The 27,429-nt window shown below is 55.6% G+C and overlaps 1 protein-coding gene across 17 annotated transcripts in view; it reads right to left on the bottom strand.

The window, feature by feature from the left end:
* MAPK8IP3 (mitogen-activated protein kinase 8 interacting protein 3) overlaps positions 1-27,429 on the bottom strand; it is a 52,171-nt gene that overhangs the window by 7,754 nt on the left and 16,988 nt on the right. Inside the window, exons 3-14 of one of the 17 annotated variants that reach the window (XM_053928150.2) lie at positions 27,201-27,236; positions 26,793-26,863; positions 26,407-26,498; positions 20,366-20,389; positions 17,567-17,711; positions 13,686-13,932; positions 12,595-12,697; positions 12,297-12,415; positions 2,806-2,863; positions 2,341-2,493; positions 1,383-1,464; positions 18-148 (exon numbers count right to left, since the gene is read on the bottom strand). In XM_053928150.2, the coding sequence (XP_053784125.1) occupies positions 18-148; positions 1,383-1,464; positions 2,341-2,493; positions 2,806-2,863; positions 12,297-12,415; positions 12,595-12,697; positions 13,686-13,932; positions 17,567-17,711; positions 20,366-20,389; positions 26,407-26,498; positions 26,793-26,863; positions 27,201-27,236 (1,261 nt within the window). Of the gene's footprint in view, positions 1-17; positions 149-1,382; positions 1,465-2,340; positions 2,494-2,805; positions 2,864-5,032; positions 5,045-12,296; positions 12,416-12,594; positions 12,698-13,685; positions 13,933-16,054; positions 16,178-17,566; positions 17,712-20,365; positions 20,390-26,406; positions 26,499-26,792; positions 26,864-27,200; positions 27,237-27,429 lie in introns of those variants that run through there. The other 16 variants (XM_053928164.2, XM_053928158.2, XM_053928180.2 and 13 more) reach the window with 16 other exon arrangements.

The raw sequence follows: 27,429 nt of genomic DNA, 5'->3' as shown, positions 1-27,429 counted from the left end.
CAGCCTTGGGGACCCACCTGATCATCTCAGTCCACCGCACGGCCTCCTGAAGCTCCATCAGCCGCTCCTTGTACTGGTTGCGCTCCATAAGCACACGGGCCATCTCCACCCGTGTGAAGCGGCGGCGCTGCGCCATGGGGATCTTGTCCTGCAGGGAAGAGGCACTGCTGTTCAGCCAGTGAAGGACCGACTGGCAGGTCAGTCCAGTGCCCTCGGAGGCCAGGTCACACCTAGGTTCCTCTTGGGCTGGCCTTTGGGTGTGGGTGAATCCGGGTGTGGATTCCCATAGACTCAAGCAAATGGGGGTGGAGGGTGTGGGCAGGGGGACAGTAGCCACTGGAGTTTACCCGCCAGCGGTGCCCCCTTCTTTCCAGAAGGTCACAGGATACACTTGAAGGGCACAACAGTGACTTTTCCTACAAGCCCCTGGACACCACGGCAATCCCAAGTGCCTCCAGTGAAACTACCAGGCACAACTGGCCCGAGGTGAAACCGCAGGGAGAGGCTCAGGAAGGACAGTCCAGTGAGCAGAAGGAAGCTGAGGGCTGGAAGTTCCAGAGGGTCTGGGAGGCGTCTGCTATCAGCGAGTTCTGTGGCAGGACCAAGTCTACTCTGTGAAGCCGTGTCCCGGGTGGCCACAGGCTGGTGCAGGGACTAGGGGGCCCAGGAGGGAGCTACCAGGTGAGTGAGTGCATGCACCCTCCCCATGTGGCCCCACCCCATGCAGCCCAGGCCCCACACAAAGGGGCAGCTCCATCGCCATGTGGGAACTCCACGATTCACCTGCAACTTTGTTTCTCTCCTAGAGCAATTGGAGTGAAGTGCTGCACAGGAATAGCTACTGTTTCCCCAGTGCCTGCTGTGTGAACTGCATCCTGATGTGAGCATCATATGACTAGGAAATTAACAGCTAATGAGTGGTTAGGTCCAAAATTCACCTGGGGTGAAGACCCGTGACTGCCTCCTTCAGGTAGTACAGGTAGTACAGGGGCCGACTTTCCTCATAACATTCCGTGCCCCTCAGGGTGGAGGTGGGGACAGATGGGCGGTCTGAGAGCCTCACAGCGCCTCAGCTACTAGGGACAGTGGTGACTGGCGCTATTTCTGCAGCCTGCTCTGCAAATTGGAGTGTAGGGGACAGCGGCTGCGCTGCATACGCAGGGAAACCCTGCTTCAAGCTGTGCAAAATGCATTCACTAGGACCTGGGGTTGAGGAGGAACTGTTCTGGCTTCATGACATCCCGAGGCGGGGGAGGATGCTGCTAGGTGTGGCTGTCATACAGGTCAGGTGAGGGGCCCAGAGGCCCAGAAGAACGAGTGCATCCCTGGTAGCCCGCCCACTGCCATCCCCCCGTGCCCCACATGTTAATAGTGGAATATACCAATTCTGTACAGAGATAGCTGCTTACATCCTCCCCCTCTTCTTTGGGTTCACGGCGAGCTATGATGGCCTCGGACTTCACTCTGCAGGACGGGAAGGAAGCCAGGCAGAGTAAGGGCCCCTGGGCACCGGCCCGCAGACTGTCCCACCTCTGAGCCTCGCTCAGGAGCCTTCCCGCAGGTTCTACACCCTAGGCATTCGTGCCGGTGCCCGAAGCCCACACATCCATCCTAGCTGCTCCAGCCAAGGAACAGGCCCTCCCCTGAGCAGGCAAGTGCTGATGGGAAAGGCAGAGCCAGCCACACTTCAGGGCACAGGCAGCGCGGGCTTCAGGAAAGCCCCAAGCATATGTGGCTCCCACTCTCACAAATGCCACACAGGTGCCACCTGCCTGGGCCCTCCTCTCACACCTCCCCTTTCCCACCACCACTCTGGGAGAACGGGGCAAGGATCAGGCTGAAAGGAAAAGGCTATTGGGTAGTGCAGACTGCTGGGGAGGAGACCCCAGAGCTTCCCAAATGGGCTGTGTGGCTGCACCTTGGCTGATCAAGGGCAAGGGCCACTGGGTACAGAGGGCAGCCAGCCCTCAACCCTCCCTTTCCTCCTCCAGAAGGAACAGAATGGTGTGAGAGCAGCAGGAAGGCCCAGTTCGGCCACTGAGGAAAAGGCACCGGAGACGGGACCACTATCCCTTTTGTGGGATTCCCACAAGGAAGAAGAGGAGAGGGATAGGCTGATGGACAACTCAGGAGCTGGGCGGGTGGAGTTGAACAGGAGATGCACCTGAAGCAGGACTGGGAGGCTGAAGGGAGCATACAAAGTGAGCTACTTTGGGAAGGAATGACCTCTGGGGTGTGGCTGGCAGGAGAGGTGGGAGGGAAGAGGCCGGGAGGGCTGGGTGGGTGTCTCACTCTGTCCCCCACGCTTTCAGCCCTGTCGCTCCTGCAAGCCCTGCTCACCTCCTCAGCTCCTCCTCCAGGTCCTTGATGCGGCTCTCTAGCCTCAGTTTGGCTTGCCTGGCAGCTTCTAAATCCCCCTTCAGCACCTCCTGCTCCCCCGACAGCTGGTCCACTTTGGCGATGAGGTCATTCTTCACTACGTTCAGAGCATTTCTTTGAAAAGGCAGAAAGACCAGAGCCTCGTGTGAACCAGCATGCACATCATATGATGGGAGTTGCAGAGGGGTCCGCCTGCACTTGTGTATCTGAGAAGGCACACCCTGGTCCAGAATGTGGCTGAAGGTGGTTACCACATGCCCCCATTAGAGGCAGTGACCACCCCTTCCCAGGAGGGGCGGGCTCAGCTGTGTGCCTCCAGGTCCTCCTTTGGGGCTGCCCTCTGGGCTGGACTGACACAGTTGTCACAGGGAGGCGCTGGTAGGGGGCTCTCTCAACAACCGAGGCACTGGAGAAGCGCGTTCTTACTTGGTTTCTAGAAGCTGTGAGTTCTCCAGCAGCAGATTCCCCACTTCCTTGCCCATTCCTGAAACAAAGGGTGCAGAGATATTGTGCCTGGCAAACCCAGCCGCTCACGCTCACACCCTGCTTCAGAGTAACAGACATCCCCCAGGGGTGGCTCACTGCTGAGAGAGCTGATGAGAAGCATCAGGACAGAGGCCTGACCTGCAAAGGGAGGCGGAGTGACTACGGGAAAGGCCTCTGCTGGTCAGGAGGGCTCTCCACCCAGCAGTGCAGTCGGGCATTACCCTGCTGAGTGCGGACTCCAAGGGGGGCCCAGAATGGCCCCTGGAAGGCACTGAGCAGGTCCCTACTGCCTTGATGGACCCTGAGCTTACATTCTGGACCTCGGGGCTGGGTTCCTACAGCTTTCTACCGACGTGAAGTCTGTATACCATCAGGGCTCAGACGGCAGCAGCCTGAGCAGACTCTGAACTGTGTCTGTGCACCCACTTCGATCTCTGTGCCCCCCACCCAGCAGCACCCCTTCTACCCCACAGAGCTGCCCCCAGGAGAATGGAGATTAGAGCTGTGGTGATGGGAACAGAGAAGACAGCACAAGATGCAGAGACACCAGCAGAGATCGGATGGCCCCATGGCAAGCGCAGCCCTCTGCTGGGCCTAGCAGCAAGACTGGCGGGGCCTGGCCCGGGGTGGTGGGGTCAGCAGGAGATGAAAGAGGGAGTGGGAGTGAGGGGGACAGTGCCCAGAGGGGCTAACCCAGCTGCTCTGTGAGCAGGCCCCACAGGACCCCGCAGACCGAGCTCTCTGCAGGCAAAGCACAACCCACCCCCCGCACAGTACTGAATCTAACCCTTTGGGACAGCCCTGAAACCCACGTCTGTTCCTCCTATTTTCACTGCCCCCCAAGGTCTAACACAACTGGGGGACGAGACACAGGCACACACCGTGCTCCGCTTGGGGCTCTGCCTGTCTCCGCTCTCACAGCCTTGCCTCACATGCAGCCTGCTACCCCCTCGCATGGGACGCAGCGGGCACCAGGCAGGCTCACCCCGAGAGCTCAGAGAAGCTGGGGCCGCCCCTCTTCAGCTCCCTGGGGTCTATTCTGAGGGAGGCTGTTGGGGGGCAGCAGGGTGGAGGCCCACACCCTGCCCTCATCCCGGAAGTCCCTGCTGACCCCACCTCTGCCCCACCATGCAGAACAGACAGCTCATGAGCATGAGAAAGTGTTGGGTGCACAAAGGAAGCCCAAAACGGGAGACACACATACTGGAACGGGGCCTTGGCCTTACCAAAAAAATCATCGCGCACTATGGGCGCCGTCCCGGTCCCACAGGAGATGGGCAACCAGGGTGGGAGGAAGGATCAGGAGAGAGGAAGGGAGAGAAAACAAGCGCATTAAGCCTGTGCAGACAGCAGGTGGAAGTATTTTAGGGCTACTCCTTCTTGTGTTGGAGGCAGACATGGGCGCAGGATGGGAGGGGGCCAGCTACTCCTTCTGGGAAGTTTATCCTTAGGTGGTACAGACGCCCAGGCAGAGGGAACTTGCCAGTGAAGTAGCCGGTCCAGGCACTGCACGGACACCCGACACCACAACCGGGGTGGTGAGGGGCAGGGTAAAAAGTCACTTGACAGAAGAAGTCTATACAGGGAGGGAGAGCTGTGCCCGGGGCCCTTGTGCCTTTACACACTGCAGGGCTGCACTTGGGCAGTGGGGGCCTCAGAGCCTCCTGCTGCAGAGCAAGAAGGCAGGATCTCAGTCCACCTGCCACCTGAGGAGGAGACCCCTGAGCTGCACTTGGTGGGGGGCCTCAGGGTATCCCTGACTTCTGGGATACCCCCGGCGGAGGGGAGGCAATGCAGAACTGGGCCTGTGGGCCTTGTCCAGGTAACTGTCCTATGCTTCTAACAGCTCTGTGAGGCCTTCACAAATGACTGGGAGGGATTCTCATCCTTCAAGAAGACAGGATCAGGGCACAGCTTCTCCCTGAGATGTCAAGGTCACTGTCAGTGGGCTAGTGGAGCAAACCAAAGTAAGCTTCTGTGCAGCAGCAGGCTGGTGAGCAAAAGCGGGTGTGCCTTAGTGACCCGGGACGGGGTCAGGAGGGACAGGTTGCCCAGCCAGCGGTGACTGGAGTGTGACAGCAGCAGGGAGAGTCCCCGGGGCTCCACCCCACTCCACCTGGACTGCACTGTGGGGAGAGGGCTGCAAACAGGCAGGGGAGATACACACCTGAGAACTCCCCTGGCGCCGTGTCCAGCGAAGCACAAAGGGAGGGGAAAGGAAGTGACAAAGGTCAATTGGTGACTGGAACCAACAAAATAAACTCTTATTAAAGAAAAGGTAACAATGATCAGCCATTTCCACGTCAAAGAGCATGAAAGAAAACCAGCCCGTGTCGCCAGGCCTGTACAGCAAATCCCACTGGGGGCAGAAACCCTGAGGGAAAAGGAAGCCCAGCACAGAACATCCCTCAGTCTCCAAGGGGCCCAGAGTGCCCAAAACACGGGGGGCAGGCACGGGAATCTAAAGCCTGCTCACCCCTCTAATCCCAGTACCCATCCGTCAGGATGGCCAGGCAGACCCGATGGTTAAGGCCTGCAAAGAAAGATGAGTGTGTGTGTGGCTGTGCGCAGCTGCATGTACATGGCTGTGTGTGTGTGTCTGCATGGATGCACGGGTGCGTGGCTGTGCATGTGTGCACGGAGTGTGGTTGGGTACGTGTGTGTCTGGTTGCTGGGGGTGGGGTGTGCTGAGGTGCCAAGGGTGTCCAACCTCAAAGACGCCCCTCGGAGTGAGCGAGCAGCAGACCGGCACCTGGCCTTGCAGGGTCCCCGGGCCGGTCTCAGGTGAGGGGTGGCCACAATGCAGAGCCCACTGTGTAGGGAGGGAAATGCTGAGTCAGAGGGCAGAGACGGGAACGGGACACGCTGGCATGGGCCATCCTTACGTGGGTCCAAACTGCTCCCTGCTGTAAAGCCGAAGATTTGATGAGCCAGTACTGTCCAACTGTTCCAAATGAAGACAATGGCATGCAAAGTCACTCAACTCAAATGGCAAAATAACATAAATCACTGTGGGAATTCCGATACAGAAGTACACCAATTCAAAGTGCCCCCTCTCTCCTCTCCCCTTCCCAGGGCAACCACTGCTAACACTCGATGTTCTTCCTCTCAGCCCTTTCCGGATGAGCATCAGTTTTTAGAAAACAAAATCACAACCACACTATCCACCTTCCTGGGCAACTTCGTTTCACCTAACAGTGCATCACAGAACTGTCCAGGTCAAAGACCTGTGACCGCCTACGACGCGCCGTCGTATTCCTGTATGGGAACGTCTCATCATTTACTGCGGCACTCACCCCATCAACATTTAGGGCATTTATGGGTTTGCACGACCACACACGACACTGCAATGCAAAGCCTTGCGTGTGGGCAAGGTGGTGTCCTCTGAGAGCCTGTGGCCCTGCTGGCTGTCCGCGTGCGGCTCCTCGCCCGCCCCGCCAGGGCCGCGGGACAGAGCCTGCTGTCTTCGTCAGTCTTTTGAGGAAAAAAGAGTTATCTCTATTTACTCTTAATTTTCATTTCTGTGTTATTCCTGAAATGGAGCATCTTTTCACGCTTGTTGGTATCTTCTGTGAATATCCTATTTTATCCTCTTCCCGTTTTTCATTGTACTTGCCTTCTTTTAACTTTAATGATGGAGTTCATAAACACACATTCTCAATTTTCACGTGGTCACACCTGACAATATGTTCCACTATGGCCACGGCTACACGGAGACCCAGATTATGGAAATACTTTCCAGTACTCTCCTCCAGTTGTATTATCCTTGTATTTTTATGTTTAGGTCTTTCACCCACCTAGATACTCCTTTTGTGTATGATGTGAGGTTGGGATCACACTTCACTTTTCTCCAAGTGGCTATTCAACTAATTCAGTATCTACAGTGCACCTGCTCCCCGACGACCGGAAATGCTGCACTTACCATACGCGACTTCCCAGGTGGCTGCGGGTCTGCCCTCAGCAGCTCCAGCAGGGGCGCAGTCACTGGTTTACTGCTGTCCCAGAGCTGCCTCTTGCCAAGCTTGTGGCTTTACGAAGTGCTCTGAAACCTGGAACGGCCACCCTGCAACCTTGTTCTTTCTCAAAACTTTCTGGGCTACTCTCACACGTTTACTCTTCGATGACCTTCAGAATTCATCAAGTTCCAGGAAGAAACCCAACTGTGTGGGTGCTCGTACTGGTGCGAATGAATTCACAGACAAACGGCGGGCCAATCCGTGCGTGATGCCACCGACAGCTTTACGAAGCTCATGTCTAGATTCAAGAACGTGTCACGGTTCTCCATTTACATGAGGTCTCTTTCATGGTCTTCAATGATACTTTTTAACTTTCTTTACAGAGATCTGTCTATTTCTCAGGGTTGCTTATAGACATTTTTTAGGTCTCGTTACTAAGTGGCTGGGACCTGCTGCTGGGCCCGAGTGCAGCAGAGAAGAACAGAAGTCGGATCAGCCTGTACAGAACTTCAGACCCTAACTAAGTGACGCAGGGCAGGCTGTGCTTCTGTTTCCGCACCTGTGAGGCGGAGACATCACCTCCTCGGTGTCGGCTCATTGTGCAACTCCCTGCTAAGTGGTCAGTCGGTATGAACTCCCTCACTCCACACTTATGTCAAGTCTATGATGCCTATTTTCATGCCATAACATTTCTGAAATTGTAAATGGGTTTTATAAGCAATGACATGTTATCGTTTAATCGGCAGCATTGTTTTTCTTTCTTGGAGATTTCTGAAATAATGGTGTGTCACACAATCAGTGGTGTGTGGTTTCAGTGACGTATAAGAAGATATGCCAGCTGGGGTCCTTCTTCTCCCTTCTGTGCTCACGGGGTTCACAGCCTGGCCAGGGCGGCACGAAATGCCGCTCCGAACATGTAGAGCATGGGCTCGCCATCGCCAGCCCTGCCGCCTGCCTGCAGGACCACCTCTCTCATCACTTAGATAGAACATGAACCTGTTTCTGAGATTACGAGATCTCCCCACTGTGAAAACTGTCACAAAACCAAGACTCACAGCACCACCCACTGTGCCAGTCTCTTCCCAGATTAGCAGCCACACAAGGAACCTGGAGTCAGGTGCTTACTCCCACAGCAGGTACCTTCAGAAATATGGGGGTGGGGGACCAAAATTCCCGTCACTGACCCTTCCTGTGGCTGAGCCACACACTGGTGATGAGGGGGCCCCTCAGGTGAAGGGACTGGAGCAGGCCCGAACTCGTCCTGCCCGGTCAGACCCAGAGCAGGCCGCCCATGTCAGTGCTCCACCGACCGATCATAACAACACTCGACCCTCCTCAGCTCCCCCAGGCTGCCCGAGTCTCAGGTGCTCCCTGTGCCCAGGGCCCCGGAAAGGCACCAAAGATCTCCCAAGGACAGGGCCTCGTTCCAACCAGAGCTAAGTGGTGCCCAAGATGACCACCCTCCTGGAAAAAAAAAAAAAGCATCGCAGAGGAAATGCTGGTCACACAGCACCCATTCACGCTCCGTCGCCCTATGAGAGAAGGGTTTGGCTTCCAGGTCCTCAGAGCAAAGGCCCGCTGATGGCGCTGGTGCGGCCTTCCCATGAAAGACCATGCCGAACTCCCCGTGCTAGTGGACAGGCCCCGGGAGACTGAGGAGGCATCGTTGCCCTCCCAGGAACCGACTACATCTGACTGAGCGTTAGTGACCCCCATCTTTAATTACCGATTCAGTCAAGGTGGCCTCCAGGTAAAGTTCACCAGTGTGCACTGTCTAGCTCGCGGTTTTCCCCCATCACCATTTATGGAGGCTCTGTGTGAAAGCGACATTCGGAGGGATGCCACCTAAATCGGTAGTTGACGATGACCACAGGAGGCAGTCACATGCTAGAGCATCCAACAGCCTCTAGGGCTCCGGGACACAAGGGAGGACACAGTTACATGAAGAGGCCCATCGGCGAGGACAGCTCTGCAGCCTGGGACCACAGACAGACAGACAGACAGGCCACCCGGAGTCACCGGGTAGTGAGGAGGCTGGTTAGCTCGTGTGAGGGGCCAAAGGTGTGACAGGAGCGCTGGTAACAACAGGCAAAGGGGGATGGCCCAAATGTCCACCGGTGCGCGAACGGGTATGGAAGTGTGATCCACCCACACAACTGACCGTTATTCCACCATAAAAAGGAATGAAATTCTGCTGTCTGCTGTAGCCTGGCGGAACCTCGAAGGCAGTAGGCTCAATGAACCCAGCCAGACAGGAAAGGCCGGCTGACAGAAACATCAAAAATCGGCAAAAGTATAGACAGGGAGCAGAGGAGTGAGTGCTGCAGACTGGGGAGGGGCTGCTAACAGGCACAGATTCCCCTTCGGGAGGTCAAATGTTCTAGTTACGTACCAATGACTGTGCATCTCTGAATATGCTCCCAGCCATAAAATACACTTTAAGCGGGAGAACTCTAGGGTGTGGAACTCCAACTCAACAAAGCTCTTTAAAAAGAAAGCAGAGCGGGTGGCCAGTCAGGGCTGCCACTGCCCTGCCACTTTATCTCACCCTCGCTAACCTCCGTTTCTTCCTCTGTGAGACGGGGACACGAGCAGTACGAAGGATTAACAGCAGCCATGAACGTACAATGCTGGCGTTACTCTGGAGATAGGTAGAGGTGCGGTGGGCTCCCGCTCCACCCCTCCCTGCATTCCATTTCCCACCCAGGCTGGCCAGCAACAGCCTCAGACCTCCTCCAGGGCTCCTCTGGTGGCAGCAGGAATGCCTCGCTGGGCCCACGGACCCTGACAGAGATGCAAATGTCACCTGCCTGTGTGCTTTTCTAGGGAGGAGGCTTTCATGTATTTACCAAATTCTCAAAAGCTCACCCTGGCTGGTGTGGCTCAGTGGACTAAGCACCGGCCTACAAACCAAAAGGTCGCAGGCCAATGTTTCCCTCCTCTTCCTCCCTCCCTTCCCCTCTCTCTAAAAATAAATAAATAAAAGCTTTTTAAAAAATTCCCAAAAGCTAAAGAGCACATCATGACCTGCTGTGTCCGTTCTCAGCACACACAGCACCCTCTCACCATAGAGGCCCCTCCCAGGACGTGCTTGCCAGGCCCACGGGGGTGCAGCCTCCAAGGCTGGCCGGGGCAGGAAAGCGCTGCGCCAGGGACTCAGTGTGCGCAACTGCGTAACAGCCTTGGCCACCACGCCTTCCAGCTCTGCTGACAGGTGGCCTTCCCACGGCATACACCTGCCTGAAGGAACAGCCAGGCCCCACCCCCACTGGTGTGAGTGCAAACCCACGTGTGTTTGCAGCCCCTGGGGAAGCAACATGCAGCCAGTCCTCAAGAGTCCGCGCCGTTCACCTTGCAGTTGCCACGCCTAGAACTCTGTCCTAAAGAAATCATCAGAGATGTGGGCAAACAGGTATAGCCATAGATTTCCATAAAAGCAGTACTCAATCAGCAAAAATCAGCACCGAGAGACAACTGATTAGATACCTTACAGTCACACAAAGGAAACAAAGTCAAAATGTGTAGATTAGGGGTCAGGGAAATGGTAACGTCAGCCACAAAGAAAAGGACAGACATGAGCTGACAACCACGTCCCCTGTGACCCACGATGCCTGGAAGGCATTGCCGAGACAGGAAAACATATGGTGTGGGGGTCCTTCTGGTTTTTACTCTCTGCTTGGCAATTTCTGATATTATTTTAATATTATAATACACATGTATCATTTTTCTAAAATTAAAAAACGCCTAAAACATAATATGTACCACATTATCTGAATTATGTAGAGTGGAAGAATGTCAAAATATTAAAAGTGATTGCCCCTAATTAGATTTTTCTGAATATAAATAGTTTCCGTACATTTTTAAATGGAATTTTTTTTACAATGCTCACGAGAAAGATTCCATTAAAATGTGTGCTGCCAAAAGCGGGTGTACTGTTCCTGATCTTAGACGAAAAGACCTTTCTCCATTCGGTCTTCCACCGCCGGGTATGAATGCAGTTTGCGTGGACTGCACACTCAAACTGTGCGAGACCGTCAGTCTTGTGTGCAACTCACCAAACTTTCATAACTGGCTGAAAAAAACTCCCATTCAGGCGCAAGGCGGTGCTGGTGCTGGCATCCCAGCTGATTTGCTCGCAGCAGGCGCCCCTACCCCAAGTCCGCCAACTCACCAACACAGCCAGGAGGCTGCCCACCCCAGGGCAAAGGAAGTGACAACTGCTAGCCTGCAAGTGTCAACTGGAGCCCTCCCTGCAGGCCTGGCCCTGGCGATGGCTGAGGCTGGGAGGCCAGCCGGCCACCGCACTGGGGACAGTGCTGACCACACGGAAGTGCTGAGCGTGGGAGCCCAGTCGCATCTGGGAACACCGATGTTCATCAGTGAAGTGACATCCACAGAACGACTAGCAACAAAACTCTTCAGTGTGAGACAGCTCTGTCTCCTTGGGCAGAAAACAAAATACAGACTCAAAGGTCAGAGGAAGCCCTCAAAGATTCTAGAAGGCAAGTAGTTTCCACCCCAACTTGCCACGTGCACAGTTCAGGGAGCACCTGACGGTCGCAGCACCAGATGCTGCTCCCTCTCAAGTGAGGAGGACAGGGAAGCCCTTCCCCGTGAGCCACTTCAGTGGAGCTGGGTGCAGGGAGAGGACCAAGAGGACCACGGCTCCCCGGACACAGACACACTCTGCCCCCGAAGCCCGCCTTGCCAGGGGGCTAAGTGGGGAGGAAGCACTGAGTTACAGTCCCTGAGGTCCTGGAGCTCTTCCGACAGCATGGATTTGGGGACAAGGCTGCTTCTCAAGACTCAGGCTCTGGACAGATGGCTGGGGTTAGGGGTCTTCAGGGGTTGGGGTGCAGAGACATATGGACACATGGTTGGGGGCAGGAAGTTTGAGCCCCACTGACAGTATGCTGAGGTGACACTTCTGACTTCCTGCCTGCTGCACTGGAGGGCCCCAGCCTGGCCTGGAAGCCATGTGAGCAGTTCGTGGCCACCAGCAGCCACCTGGCAGACGCAGGTGCTCTACACACCCAACAACCACCCCGGGACGGGAGGGACGACCAAGAGCAAGTCTGTGTTGAGCCGCCAGCTCTGCACCCACATCGGACCCAGGCGCAGGGAGCTCTGGGGGAGACTGGAGGTGCTGAGGGCATGGAGGAGCACTGAGCCTGTCTGGGCATTTTCCTTTCAGAGGAGAGGAGCTGGTAAGAGCCACTACCCAATACATTCCTAGATAGTGGACGGCCTCGGGGGCGGGGGTGGGGAGCCTGAGGGCTAACTGGCATGGGTTCTTTCTGGGTGAGTACCTGTCTAAAACTACACGGTGGCACAACTCTGAGTTCTATGGCGTGTGAATTACATGTCAGAACTGTAAAAAGAAGTTCCTAGCTCGCAGCTCACAGGACTTTGCTTTTATTACAGACATAACCAACAGCCCCAGGGCCCTAGCATCATGAGACAGCTCAGGTTTACCTAGCAGGTCGGCCCCTTCATCCACGTCCCCGATGACCTCGGACCCCGCAGTTGACAGCTCGTGGTACAGGGAGTCAGTGTTGATGCCAAAAGCCTTGTTGACGATCCCCTGGGTTGGGCTGTGAGGACACACAGCAGGGAATGGCAGAGTGAGTGGGCAACATCTACGGGCCAAGTATGGAGGCTCTCCAACCTCCATACTTGCTCCAGAGGCTGCCAGGGCACCCTCACCAAAGGCACAGATTCTTGAGGTGAATGCTGGACCGACCAGGACCTGGGCCCCAGGCCCAGGGAGTACCTGTTGCCAGTGCGGTCTAGGCGGGGCTCCCGACCCATGTCCAGCTCTGGGGTGGAGTCAATAATGTCTTGAACATCAGACCACTCATCACTGCTGCCCATGCCTGGGGGACAGATAGAACTGAGGTCAGGAGGGTGCCCAGCAGTGTACCCTTTACTCACGGTTGTCCTCTCGCCCGATGTCTAGAGACCTCTGCAGACTACTGCCAGGCAGAGACTATCGAGAAAGGGTTCTTCCACCCTGGCTGGTGTGGCTCAGTGGATTGAGTGCCAGCCTGCGAACCAAAAGGTTGCCAGTTCGATTCCCGGTCCAGGCACAAACCTCAGCTGCAGGCCAGGTCCCCAGATGGAGGCATGAGAGAGGCAACCAATCAATGTATCTCTCACACATCGATGTTTCGCTCCCTCTTTCTCCCTCCCTTCCCTTTTCTCTAAATATAAATAAATAAATCAATAAATAAATCGTCTTTTTTTAAAAAAAGGAGTTTTCCCAGGCTGGTGTCCCTCCAAACCACCCCCTTCTCATGATCTCGTCTGAACAGGACAAATGTCCTAATTTCCCTCCCTTTTCTCTGGATGATGGTGGTCCACTTTCAGACACTGAGTTGCATCCCCCAAATTCACATGTCGAAGCCCTAGCCCTGAGGACCTCAGAATGTGACTGTATCTGAAGAGGGGGGCTTTAAAGAGATGATCAAGGTAAATTGGGCTATTTGGGTGGGCCCTGATCCCATCTGGCTGTTTTTATGAAAAGAGGGGATGAGGACGTAGACACACACGGGGGTGGCCATGTATGGACACAGGGAGAAGGCATCTACACACTAAGGAGAGAAGCCTCGGGATAAACCAGCCCTGCTGACATCCTGATCTCCAGAACAGGGAGATAAATGTCTACGGTACAGAGTGCCCCGTTTGTGGTGTTTATTATGGTAGTCTGAGCGAGTGCTGCATGCACTGAAACTATAATCTGTGGAAGGAAGAGAAATCTCCCTGGACAAGAGGGTAGGGAGGGCGAAAGAGCAGGTAGCAAGTGGACAGGCGCTGCCCGCCCCCCGCACAGCCCAGCCGGGGAGCGCCTGAGAGTCGCGGTACCTATGCTGACGTTTCGCATCTCCTGCGTGACCTGAACCTCCATGTTGCGGCTGTTGCGCTTTTCCCGGGCCCGCTTGCTGTTCTTGGTGCCAGTGCCGTAGTCCCCCAGGGGCTGCAGGCTCTCGTTGAGGGGTGTGACTGCGGCCGAGGGCACAGAGGATGTGGGTGTGTTGGACTTGGTGCCCGTGGTGCTGGGCGTGGCAGCCGCTGAGGACTGGCCTGACTCGGACATCTCATCATGTGGACACTAGGGCCAAACACAGGAAGAGGGGAAGCTTGTTGTGTGGGTCACGGCCCCCTGGGGCTCTGGATGAGGGCCCCTCGCTCGGCTTCTTTGCCACTTGACCATGATAAAACAGCATCTGCACTGGAAGGGACAGGTGGAGCCCTGCTCTCCCGTTGGGCTGATTCCTCATGGCCTCGTCAACTTGGCTCATCTAGCCGCTGCCTCTGGCTTTCCAGAGGCAGCTGCCACCTTATTTAAATGGTTTAGACGGGGCTTTCAGCTTGCATGCTCCCTGATGACGCCGTGTGTGATGGACATGGAGCTACACGGATATGGCAGGCAACCCTTTGCAGCAGGCGGTGGGGGTGGCCAGAAACAAGCTGCAGTCCAGGGTGGGCAGAGGGCTGTAATAACGGGGCCAGGGAGGTGGCCTCTGATCCAGTTACCACTCTGCTGCTCCGCACTGGCTGGCTCTCCCACCCACCCCTGTGCCCTGCTCCCCGCCCTGGCCAGTCGGGAGCTGTGAAGGGGCGCGCACCTCTCTGCTTCTGCCCATCGTGGCCTCCCAAACAGAGACACCAGGGGACATGCAATGCCTAACCTCCACAGCTTGGCCAGACCAAAGTCTACTCTACGTATCTACGTAAATACAAACAAGCTGAAATTCCACTTCTGCAGAATGGGACATCCTCAAAATATTCTAGGAGTGAAAAAAACCAGATTATTAAACACTGCAGTCAACGGTGAACCTTAAGAATTTCGTGGAGAAAACACATGCTACTTGACTAAGTCCGGGACGTGAACAAACACCTTCTTCTCCTGCAGTCTCTCCCGATGGAACCACTGGACGGTCGCAATAAAAATAGCTCCACTCCTCTGCTAACTAATATTGATGTGACCGAGTCACCCCTGAGCGGGGGCCTCTGGGCCCCTCCACAGCCTGGGGGCAGCAGTTCCCCTCGGCGCCTGTCCCCTCTTTCACGGTGCTGAGAAGGGGCATGGTCTCAGGAGGGGCTAAGCCCCTGAGGTGGGGGTGCTGCTGAGAGGTGGCTCACGATGCACATCCCAGTCACCCTACGGTGCAACATCACACAGTTTCCCCAGGGGGCACACTTCCAGGGAAAGTTTCCAACGGGGGAGGGGCTGATGAGGGGGTTGTTCCGCCCTCTCCATAAAGCTGGATGAACGCTGGGACCAACCCATACTCGCCTGTAACCGGAAGGGCTGACCTCTAGGGGATCAGGGGCCAGAACTGGTTGGGAGACTTCTGATACTTCTTTTCCTGACCCGCAGGCCACAGCCAAGCCCTGGGCAGGACGCTGCCTCTCTCTCTGGGAGACTGAGTGAGTGCTGGCTTCCTCTAACAGGCTCCTGAGACTTCTCTACCAGGCATCTCACAATTCCATAGCCTCTTCTAGGGAGGGGCTCTTCACCCAGGAGGCCGTGTCCCTAGGTGACACCTGTGATGTCTGGAGATACTTGTGGTTGTCATATCTGGGAGTGTAAGTGTCCTTGGCATGGAGTGGATGGGCCCGAGGGTGCCGCTCGACACCCCACAGAGCACAGGCCGACCCCACAGCCCTGGACTGCCGCTGCGCAGAGGACAGAAGCCCTGCTTGAGAGCCTGTCACTCACTCCCTAGAAGCGCCTGTCTAAGCATTTCAATTTGGGTGTGGGTCCCACTGCTTAGGGCCAAACTGAGAAGGAAAAACCCTTTCTTCCCACAGCACCGGCGCACACTGAAAGCCTCCGTGATGGCTCCCCGAGTGCCCTGTCACTCAGAACATCAGAGGCCCCTGGGCATCCTGTGGGAGGGGCACTCTGCTGCCACCTAGTCCCGTGCTAGCACTTGAGGAGACAAGGGTACAGGAGACCGTACGCACGGGAATTCCCGGCAGACCAGGGGATGTTAGGAGCAGGGGGCCCCTCTCAGGGAACCACACCCATTCCTCATCAGTCCCGTTTCCCAGCCTATCTCTGACCCTTAAACTTGTGTCTGTGGGTTTTCCGTGGGTGTCCTTGACCCTGGTAATCACTGTGGGAAATTCTGCGACATAACCAGGACACCCCCAAGCTCCCTTAGCTCTCCGTTACCCTATGGTCCACCACTTACCCACGGACACGCCCCCTGGCCACCACTTACCTAAAGGCAAACCTCTCAACCTCCTAAACATCAACGTGTAGCAGTGACCTCCAAATGCAAAGAACCCAAACTCTTAGCGGTCTTTCCTCACCATGAGAGTAGCCACAACTGTTTGGTTAAAACACTGAAAATACAGTACATAAAAACAAAAAACAAAACAAAAACAATAAAAAAAATTAAGAAATTAGAAAAACCTTAAAACCTACAGCATGAAGTTAAAAGAACTTAAATAATTGTTTAAAAAAAGAAAATCAAATAAAACACACCTAAGAACTAAAACATAAAACACTGCAATTTATTAAGAGAAAGACTCCATCAGACAGCACAGTGAGAGAGAGAAGACGTCATGAGAGAAAGCTGGCTCAGACACAGGCAGGAGAGACAGTAGTCCAGGAGGCCAGAGTGAGCGAGACGGGCCCCGAAGGCTTTTTGAGGCTCATGCGGCATCTTCCAGAGCTCCCAGGGAAGCCCCGGCTACAGGCTCAGTTTTTGTTCAAGAGTGAGTGTGAGCAGCCAGCTTAAAGGGACAAGCCTGGCCTGAATGGTGGGGATAGCTGGGACCCCACAGGCCCATGCCGTTCTGCCCAGCCCCCACCCACTGGCAGGATAGCCCGTAACTGGCAGGTGAGAGCCGGGGTCAAATGTCACAGAACATGCTCACTCCCTGGAACAAAAGCCGAAGCCACTGGAGTCTCAGCTTTCAGCTACCTCCTGCAGGCAAGCCAGACCCTGAGAGGCGGAGGACAGTCAGCAAGGAGCTACAGCAGAAAGGGAATTTCCAGGACACCTGGGCCCCATGTCCACAGCCCAACCCCGCCCAGATGCCAAGGCCCTTTGCCTCCTGCAGGCGTCTTCCAATAGCCTCTACAGGAAATCCACCAGTCCCAGGGTCACCTCCTCTACCCCTGAGGGTGGCATCCTTACCTGGCAAGGGGTCAGCCTCCTGTCCTGCCACAGTCTGCCTCCACCAGACAAGCTGAGCTCAGAGACCAAAACTGGCTGCAAGTGACCAGGGAAAGTTCTTGCCCTCGGCTTTCTCAGGGCCCCCGATTCCGGGTGCACACCCAGGATGTCACCTTCTCAAACTCAGAGATCCAGAAGCCATTAGCATGTACAGGCGAGTGAGAACAGCTCAGAGAAGAGAAGCTGCCTCCTGGCCTGACTCTCCTGGTTGCTGTGCAAACCTCAGACACCAGAAGCACAGAACACTCTGGGCTAGCACCCGGTCTGGCTGCGAGGCTAGCACTTTGGGGTTTATTTGGGGGACAGTCGCTAAGCTCAGTCCTAAATGGGCACACCCTAACTGCAGAGGGGGTTAGCCTGGACTAATAGGTGCCTGTGCAAGACCATGCCCTCCTGAGCTGGTCCAGTGTCTCCACTGTTGCTGCACCTTAGGGAGGGGTCCCACAAATCCAGGAAAAGCTGCAAAGGGTTGTGTGCAAAGGCTGGGCTTCCTGAATGGACATGGGGCGACAGGGAGAAGACCCTCACTCCACGGCACGGCTACAAAACCTGGTAGGTGGAGCTGAACTGCAGCTGGCCGAGGTCACTCAGGTGCCAGTGGTCCCCCGAAGGCACGAGCTTGCCCCCCATCTGTGCACGTACCATGCCGTCGGTCAGGGGGAAGACATTCAGAGAGGTGGGGCGCTCCTTCCTGCTGAAATGTGAGGAAGAGGACAGGAAGCAGACGGTCAGATGGTGGCCATGAAAGGACTGAACGCTCTGCACATGCAGGTGCCCGCTGTGCGGACGGCACTGTTCTACGTGATGCCCCTTGCCTGGCTCAGGGGAGAGGTCACTGCTGCAAGGGCGTGGTCTTCTGGGAAGCCTGTCGTTCACGGGAACCTCCATCCCCTCCTGTCTACAGCCGCTCTTTAATCAGAGGGATCTGCATGTTCAGGGGAGTCTCTGCTTCACTATGATCCTATGTAACACTTCCCTGTCCGCTATGTTGTAACGTATCATTTTTAGTTCTGATTTTTAAACAGACACCCGCTGTGTAAGCTAAGACACCCCGCAGCAGTACCGGCGAGGGGCCAGCCCTGACCGGCTCCTCTGAGTGGCAGCTGTTATGTGGAGCCAGGCAGAAAAATCAGCTCTCGTTGCTTCCGTTCTGTTACTTGCCTCTACCCGTCTCGGCCCCTGTCCCCACTCGTTCATTGTTTTTCTCATGGGAACTCACTGAAAAACATGTTTGAACAGCGTATGGAGTGAGAGGGCCCTGCCCTTGTGCTGGGGGTCACCCCCTCTACAGCCCCTTCTTGGCCCTGTGCGCTGTTCCCGTTGTCATGCAGCACCGACACCAGAGAGGGGTTCTTTCAAAGCTGTGCCAGGAGCCTGGGACTGTCTGGGAGCCTGGGACTGTCTGGTAGCCTAGACTTGGGCTCGTCCCTGAGAAGACACTGGTGGACCTTAGTGCCAGTGAAGGCAAATCAGGCCAGCTCCCACCCCGGCCCAGAGCAGACACACCGCACCCCAGAGACTGTCATCTCCAGGGCCCATGCTGCTGGGAGCTGTTCAGGCCAAACATTACGGCCCCTCACACCTCAGCCTGTCACGCTCAGAGCTCAGCCCCAGAGAGGGAGGTGGAAGGGGTGCTGGGGGCCTCCGCAGGGGTTCCAAGGAGCTGGGTACAGAGGCTAGAATATTCTGGAGAGAGATAATGGGCTTCCTTGTGCTGCTGGGTGATGCAGGTGATGAAGAGGGGGAGCAGAGCAACCCCTGCTGACCAGAACTGACTGTGGCCGGGCAGACGGCCTCAGGAAGTCCAGCTTTGGGAAGGGGCCTCTCTAACTGGGGCCGCCACACAGGATGAAACACAAACCCTCTGAATAGAGTCCTGCTTTAGCCGCTCTGTGGCCAGCTCCTCAGTCCCATTCAGGAAGATGCTGCCTCCCGCAGCGCAGGGCCCCTGGACCCACGGGCGCCTGGCTGGGCCATCACGGGAGCTAGTCTGTGGCAGGGACAGAAGCAGAGGAGCAGTAGGCTCCCACAGGGCTGGGGCTCCTGATGCCTGGAGGAGCCACACAGAGGGGCACGCTCAGGGCCAGGCCTCTCAGGAAGTGCCTCACACGGTCCCCATCACCTGTGACAGAGGATGCTTTCTCAGACGTGTCAATTAAAAGTTGGAGAAACTCAGATCCTAAGAAAGACATCAAGTGGGAAAGCTCCGAGCCTAAAGATTCATCAAAACGTCAGTGGCCTACGGCTCAGCGCTCACTCGGGCCCTAACTCAGCCCACAAGGACTGCGGCATCTGGGAAGGCAGCCCCTGCCACAGGCTCAGCGGGCCCCTGGAGGAGGGGCCGTGTGAGGACAGGCTGCAACCGCCATCGGCTCCGTCGGGGCTCCCAGCCTGTCTTTTGCTCACTTTTCCTCCTTGGGGCTCCCAGTGCTGGAATGGGGAGCCCCTCTCCTGGGCTCTCCTGGCCGGCTCTGGCCTTGGGTAAAATGCACACAATGGGTCCCTTGTTCCCAGACAAGTTCAATCCTAGCTGTCACCAGATGCGACAGGATAATGGCAGGGGCAGAGTGTGGCATTCTCAAAGGACAGGGGACACTTGTCCGTACCCTGCTCCCACAGCTCTGTGCGCAGACACACCCCACACCCGGAGAGAACCAGGCCCCTATCCCCCAACAGAAGTCATCACCAGGAATTCCGTCTCACCATCGCTTTGTTGCTCCCCACAGAACCGCAGATGGGCCTATTCTCTGGGCCCGTTAGCACTTGCTGGGCATTGCTGACTGGCGGCCTAGAGCTTCAGGGCCTGAAGCTTGGCCAGTGGTTCCTCTCATCACATCCCTGCAGCTCCCTCAGGGGATACCTATGCGCATCCCCTTCAGAGGCTGCAGCCCAAGGGGGTCATGCTATCGGCAAAGGCCATGCTGCCTGTGGGGCCTGGGTCCAGGGCTCTAAGTGACTAAGCCAGGCTGTCTGACACCACAGCATAAGGTCTCCGCTCACCCCCCAACACACACACACTATGGCAGTGCCAGCCCTGAGCTTTGGATGCACAGTCCCATCTGTGGGCGGGTGGACATTCGCTGAGTCCCTGTACCAGTATCTACTCTGGGGCTGTCTTGGGGAACTTGAGCCAGCCTGCTGCCTCCTCAGTGGCAAGAGCTGCTGTCAAGAGGCACTGAAAATGCCCTGTCAAGAGCCAGTGGTCTGTAACAACGCTGCAGGAAATGTGTCCAGTGGACCCAGAAACCTCCTGTGCTTGTACTTACGAACCACTAGAGTCCTAGCCTTCCCAACCCCGAAGGCCCGCAAGCACCTCGAAGGACGGCGCAAGCGCTGCGCAGGCTTTACCTTTTCCTCCACGACTGACGAGGACTGTGGACAGCGACACACACAGGGCCAGTGGACGGCAGTGACAGCACAGAGAGCAAGACAGGAAGACAGCATCAGAGCGCACATCCAGAAGCACACCTGCTCACAGAGAATACGTACGCAACGACACAGGCAGGCGCCCGCTCTACACTCGAGACAGGCGCTGAAACATGGGAACATTTACACATGACAGACGCACAACACACAGACACGGGACCCTCTCAGCTTGGATGAAAGGCCCCGAACGAGGCCTGTGCGGCAGGTGAGCAGGCCACACGTGTGCTCAGCACAGGGCAGTGGGCAAGTGTGCTCTCCAGGCTCTCCAGGTGGCTCAACACACGTGTCCACATGGGCATGCGGGGACGGAGCGCACAGCCACACATGTTCGTGAACTGAACCGAGGGTTTCAAGCACACGGCGATTTTTACTCTAAAGACACACAATTCCAGAAACCAAGCCAGGAGTGAAGGAAAATGCCTGTCTGGGTCAGCGGTAGCCAGAGGCTCCCCAGCACTAAGGGTGGGCCCTCACGGAAGGAGCTAGAGAGCCTGAGGGAAGAACCTGGGCGGACATACACGTGTGTCCCCCGACGATCCCGAGTTGTGGCAGGAGAGGCTGCACCCCAGAGCAGAGTGGTCCAGGATGACAGGCAGGGCCTTGCCCTTAGCCCACCAATGTAGCAACACGGTCACAAAGGAATGTCTGACCCCGTGAGACCCACCAAGGCCAGTGGTCAGCACAGGGACAGAAAGCTCGAGCTTTCTCTATGTCTGTGAGTGTTCCTTGTGAAACCGTGAGGCAGTGGTGGCCATCCACATCTGTTCACCTGGAAACCGGTCGAGGGGCAGAGTCAGATGCACACGGTGGCCCTCCGAACATCTCGCTCCCGGCAAGTGTCTGGGCCCTGGAGGAATGGCCGCGGGGAAGGCCGGAGCCCCGACAACTGCTGCAGCAACCACGGCACAAACAACCATGGCCGCCGCCGAAGCTTTATAAATGCCTCCAACCGGCTAGCCTGGCCGGGCAGCAAGGGCCCCCAAATACACTGCGCCCCACCATTTCCTGTGCCTGCTTCCCTAACGAGTGCTGTTCCAGCCACTACCCCACAGGAGTATGCTCCTCTCCAGCTGGAGACCTCCTTCAGGAGGACTGTGGCTGGCAACCCCAGGCACCTCTTCCTCTAGCAGGCATCTCTTGGACAAGGTGGCAAGCCTAGATCAGGAAAGTCTATTAACAGAGAGCACCGAGGGCCTGGAGATGATGGCAACACTCGACACAGTGCACACACCTGGGCCCCAGGCATCCCTTTCTGGCAGGACCAGATTGTGGGGCAAGGCTTACAGAAATCTGGACCAGAGCCCCAACCGCTCCTGGACAGCCAGGGGTCTGCTTTACAAGTGAAGGAGCTCCTGTGGGCCACGGCTTGGTGTGGAGAAAGCCCCTGCCCCGCACCACCCCACCACACGCACTGCTCTCTACTCTGGGCTCCAAAGGCCCCGCTCACCCGAGGCTACAAATGGCTATGGGCAGGAAGCAAGATCTGGACTTGCTGGGACAGAGAGAAAAGACCCACAGACCCATCCCTTATGCAATAGGCTGGCAGGTTTCTTATGACCAGCCTATTCCAATTCCCTGGGGAGGAGGAAATCCAACCGTCTTCAAGAGCTGCTGAGGGGCCTCGGAGGGGACCCTGCAAGCCACCTCATGCAGGTCCAGGAGTCATGACCAAAAAGACAGTGCCTGCGTGGGGCCTGGGGCTTCTCTGGGGAAAGGAGATGCTAACGTCCCACAGGCCTGCCTGCCACCAGGGCTGAAGCATAGCTCTGAGAGGCAAGGAAACCGGAGGAGCCAAAGCTGCACTCGTCCAAACTCTGCCACGTGATGCATACTGATGGCAGGTTCCCAGACAAGGCCCTGCCTCCGCCACACGTGGGGACTCCCACAGAAAGCACAGCCCATCCTGCAGTCACGGCGCCTCTTCCGTGCAGAGGAAGAATCGGAGGTCGGATTCGGCCCCTGATGAAGACTGGGACCCTCAGGACCCAGCCACGCAGTATGGGCAGCCTCTGCTTTTGGCTGAGCCTACATCATCCTGACATTCTGAGGACAGCTCCTTCTGTAGCAACCCTGCGGCCCAGAGTGCTGACCACTGTGACTTAGGACCCTGAATGCCCACGGCCTCTAAGCCCTGAATTGAGGTCACACCTCCTTGGCTCGCAGGAAAACTGCACCCCTCTCCCTCGGCCCAGTACTGCATGACCTTCCAGGGGCTCCTGCCTTGAAGAAAGCCGGTGGGGAAACGGCCTCAGGGCTCTAGAATGCTGCAGCTCAGCAACTGGCCCAGTGCCCAGCACTCACCGGCGATGCCCCAGCTCACACTGCCCTGCCCAGCTTCCCCCTAAACAACACGAGGACCCCTGATTCCAGGAGAGCATTCCGATGCAGTATTTTCGAAATTCCCTCACCAACTTATGAGTACCGAGAGTGAGGATTTCACAGGGTATTCAGGAGAGAATGTCCAGAGCCATGAAACGGTAGCTTGGAGATCTGTATTCCTCACCTTCACATACACCTGACGCAGGAGTCATACCTGCAGAGTTCTGTAGTTTAACAGTCTTTGTTCTGCACCCCTCAGCTCTCACTGGGCCTCGAGGCTGGCTAGGGAACAGCTTCCGTCCCTTCTGCAGGGCAGGGGCACTTTCGGTAGGAACACCCGCAGCAGCTGTACCCCTACCCCCCACGAAAAGCTGCAAGATGCCGCTCCGCCCTTGTTGGCCCGCCTTCCTGGGCCCTGCTAAGCCTCTGCGCACACAGTATATATTTCTTATTCTTTTCTTTTTTAAATTACATGTTATCGATTATGCTATTACAGTTGTCCTGATTTCCCCCCTTTGTTCCCCTCCACCCAGCACCCCATTCCCTCAGGCAATCCCCTCACACTTGTTCATGTCCACAGGTCATGCTGTGGCTACTTTGGCTACTCCCTTTCCTATACTGGACTTAACATTCCCATGGCTATTCTGTAACTACCTACTTGTACTTCTTAATCCCTCACCTCTCACCTATTCTCCCACACCCACCTCCCATCTCTCTATGTTTAACCTTTGGCATTGTAATTATGATGTGTCTTGGGGTGGGCCTCTTTGCATCCATCTTATTTGGGACTCTCTGTGCTTCCTGGACTTGCATCTCTATTTCCTTCACCAAATTAGGGAAGTTTTCTTTCATTATTTTTTTCAAATAGTTTTCCAATTTCTTGCTCTTTCTCTGGCACCCCTGTGAAACGAATGTTGGATTGCTTAAAGTCGTCCCACAGACTGGTTACACTACCCTCGTTTTTTTGGATTCTCTTTTCTTCTGGTTCTGATTGCTTGTTTTTTGCTTTCTTATGTTCAGAATCATTGATCTGATTCTCGGCTTCACCTACTCTACTGTTGTTTCCCTATAAATTGTTCTTTATTTCAATTAGTGTTTCCTTCATTTCTGACTGGATCTTTTTTATGCGGCTGAGGTCCCCCTAAGTTCCTTGAGCATCCTTATAACCAGTGTTTGGAACTCCGCATCTGATACATTGCTTATCTCAGTTTTGTTTAGTTATTTTTCTGGAGTTTTGATCTTTCATTTGGGCCATGTTTCTTTGTCTCCTCACATTGGCAGCCTCCCTGTGTGTGTTTCTGTGTATTAGGTAGATCTGCTTTGACTCCCTCTCTTGGTAGTGTGGCCTAATGTAGTAGGTGTCCTGTAGGGTCCAGTGACACAGCCTCCCATCACCAAAGCTGGGTACTCGAGGCGTGCCCTTTGCGTGGGCTGAGTACACCCTCCTCTTGTAGTTGAGCCTTGGTTGCTGTTGGCAGGTCAATGGGAGGGATTTACCCAGGCCAGTCAGCTGCAAGGACTGGCTGTGACCACTGACCACCCACCTCTGCCCTCAGTGGAGGATCAGCTGTGTGGGAAGAGGGTGGTGGTGCTCTGACGGGGACTGTAGCCGTCCACTGGGTGTGCGTGCTGGCCCTGGGGTTTCCCGGGTGCTGCAGGGCAGGATCAGCCCCGACCTGTGTTTTGCCCAAGGCACCCTGCCTGAGCTGGAAAGCAATCTGAGATGGTTGCTACTTGTGCTGGGCTTGGAGATTTCCAGGCAAAGCCAGGCTGTAAATCTAGGCTGCTAGCTCCCGGCCTGAGGCTCACTGAGGCCAGCTGCTACTTGTTTGAGAGGATTTAGGAAGTTGTGAAGCAGGAGCCAAGACCATTCATATGGAAAAGCAGCTTGGGTGGGCCCATATATTGGGTGGGGCAGAGTCTCTGGGGATGTCCAAGGCAGGTCAAACAGTGTTAGCCGATGGAGTCTCAGATCCGGCACCAGTCTGTAGACTCTGTCAGGGGAGGGCCCAGAAAAGGGACAAGGGCCTCTGCTCACCTTGATGCCAGACACTTCAGCCTCCCCCTGCACACCACTGTTGCCCTTCAAGCCTCCTCCCTGGCACTGAAGTCCAGAGGGAGGGAGTCTGAGTAGGTGAGTCCTCGTGTGGGTTCTTTAAGAAGACCTGCTTGGGGCTCCAGCACTTTCTTCCGACTCAATTCCCACTGGTTTTTGTAGCCAGAAGTTGTGGGGACTTATCTTCCTGGCACTGGAACCGTGGGATGGGGAGCCTGGTGTGGGGCTGAGACCACTCGCTCCCAAGATACCCCTCCTGATTTTTTAGCCACCACACGTGGATGTGGGACCAGCCTGTTCCACGCCTGCATCTCTCCTACCAGTCTGGATGGATGTGGTTTCTTCAGTTCCATACTTGTCAGACCTCCATTCAACTCAATTTCTGTCAGTTCTGAGCAATGGATGTTCTATATTTTAGTTGTAATTTTGTTGCAGTTGTGCAAAGAGGCAAGCCATGTCTGCCTCTGCCGCCATCTTGACTGGAAGTCCCAAAGTACGCATTGCTGTTTTCACATTTGAAGACTCCAGTACGGGGATGCAACAGCTTTGCCCACAGTGACCCACAGAATAACTGAGGATGCCCACAAGGAAGGGTCTGAGTCTAGTTGTTTACAGATATAGCCCCATAAGGATGCAGGGCAAAAAAACCTTGTAGCCAACAAGGCCTACATGTGACCTGACTAGAGGGTATAAGCCTTTGCCTGCAGGAACGAGGGGCCACAGCTATTAATGGGCCAATGGCTGAGCGCAATCTATGGGGCCTGGGATGCCCACCTCAGTCCATCATCCCGCCTGATGGAGAATTAGAACATTGGTACCAACCTCCCCAGCCCAGGTCAGTAACTCTGGTCTCTCATGGGCCAGATCCCTGAAGCTGACAATGCCCTGGAGATCTTTGACAATCTGCTCCCTTGGGGACTGTGGTCTGATTTTATCTGACCCAGGGGTACAGAAGATGGAAAAGGAGCCTGGCCTCTGCAGGTTTCTCCCCACTCCTCTAATAAACCAGCGCTGAGCCCCTGAGCTCAGACAAGCCAGGCCTCTCAACCTGCTGGTACCGGCATTGCCCTGCGGCAGGAGTACAGCTCTCGGGTCCCAGGGCCACTGAGTGAGGCTTGCACAACACTGCACCACCCTCCATCTCCATCCTCTGGGCACCTCGTCACGAGGCTGGGACAAGCAGGAAGCAGTACCTTGTTTGACCTTAGTGGGTATCATGTATATTGGGTGACTCAAACTTTTCACTGCTCTGCACGTGTGTGTAAATGACTTAAAAGCACCGCAAGTGTTGATTCTGAGACTACAAATAAATTTTAGTGAGTAGGTGAATTCACAAACATGGAATCTGCAAGTATTAGGATCAACTGTCCACAATTACCCCTGGGCATTCGTGACTGCATGCAGACCAGCAGAGGTCCACCCACGTTCCCTCACCCCTCCTCTAGCACCTGGGAAAATCTCAGCACACATTCTTGGCTTAAGCCACACACTCCAACCAGACACCCCTCTTCCCGAGTCAGGAGGATGCAGCTCTCTGGCCTCCTGCGACAAAGCACCACTGGGCTCTGCAGGCTCTGGCCCTGCCTACCTTCGCCCGGGCAGGCTGCTCTCAGTCTGGCTGTTTCCCCCAACTTGCTGCATCTTGGACCTCTCGATGTGCTCCACGTAGGTCTGTATCATCTGTGGAGAAGGACACCTCTGCGTGAGTAATGCTGCTGACCAGGGCCTGTCTGCATCCCTCTCTAACTTGCAATGTTCTCCACTTGCTGGGCTCCGATGGAGATAATGACAGAGCTCAGCAAAATGGAACCTGACCAGCGCGAGGATGACAGCTCACCGGCTTGGCAGTAGAACACCAGGAATAGAAAGGCCAAGGAGGCAATCCCAGGTCGGTGGCCGCCCCAGTGGCTGCTTTCTCGTGGTTTCGCTCCACGTGTGGCCTGTGTGGGCTGGAGGTCATGGCTGGGCACCTACCTCTGTGTGTCGCTGGTGCAAAGCATTGTACTCCTTCTTCATCTCTGATTCCCGCTCCTCCAACCGGGAAACTGGAAAACACGACAGCTGTTTGTCAACCACACAACCCGACTCTCACAATTCCATCTGCTGCAGGCTTACTGACTGGAGGGTGGAGGGCTCCAGGACAAGCCTGGCGCAGACCACTGCAGCACCTGAAGCTCAGAGGTTGTTATCGGCAGGAGAGAATGCCCTGGGGCTGCTAGAAAGCAGATTCTGACTTGGTCTGGGGTGTGTACTGTAGGTGTGCTGCGTCATTTGAGGCTATTCAGTTCTGCTACAAAAAGGTACAGGACAGGGAAAACACACAAAGCGTTACTACCTAAGCTTAAGTTAGCTAGCAGCTTCAGAGATGCAGGCAAAACTCACAGGATTGTGAAGTGTAGACCAGAAGTGAGCAAGTGGCTGTGGAGAAAGGCAGAATTCATAAGTGAGTAACCTCTAAGGTAGTAAAGAGCCAAAGCATATCCACATCTGAGACACGTGACAGACACACAGTGTCCCTTCCATGGGTGTGCCAAGGGCTGAAAAAACCAAGTCATGATTATACCACCTCCAGACTGGCAGCTGTGTCGCCCCTACACTGGCAGCCCCTGCG

Source organism: Desmodus rotundus, chromosome 1 (assembly GCF_022682495.2).
Source record: "Desmodus rotundus isolate HL8 chromosome 1, HLdesRot8A.1, whole genome shotgun sequence".
NCBI lineage: Eukaryota > Metazoa > Chordata > Mammalia > Chiroptera > Phyllostomidae > Desmodus > Desmodus rotundus.
The sequence above is the reverse complement of the archived record's forward strand: the minus strand, read 5'-3'. Positions and strand labels throughout refer to the sequence as shown.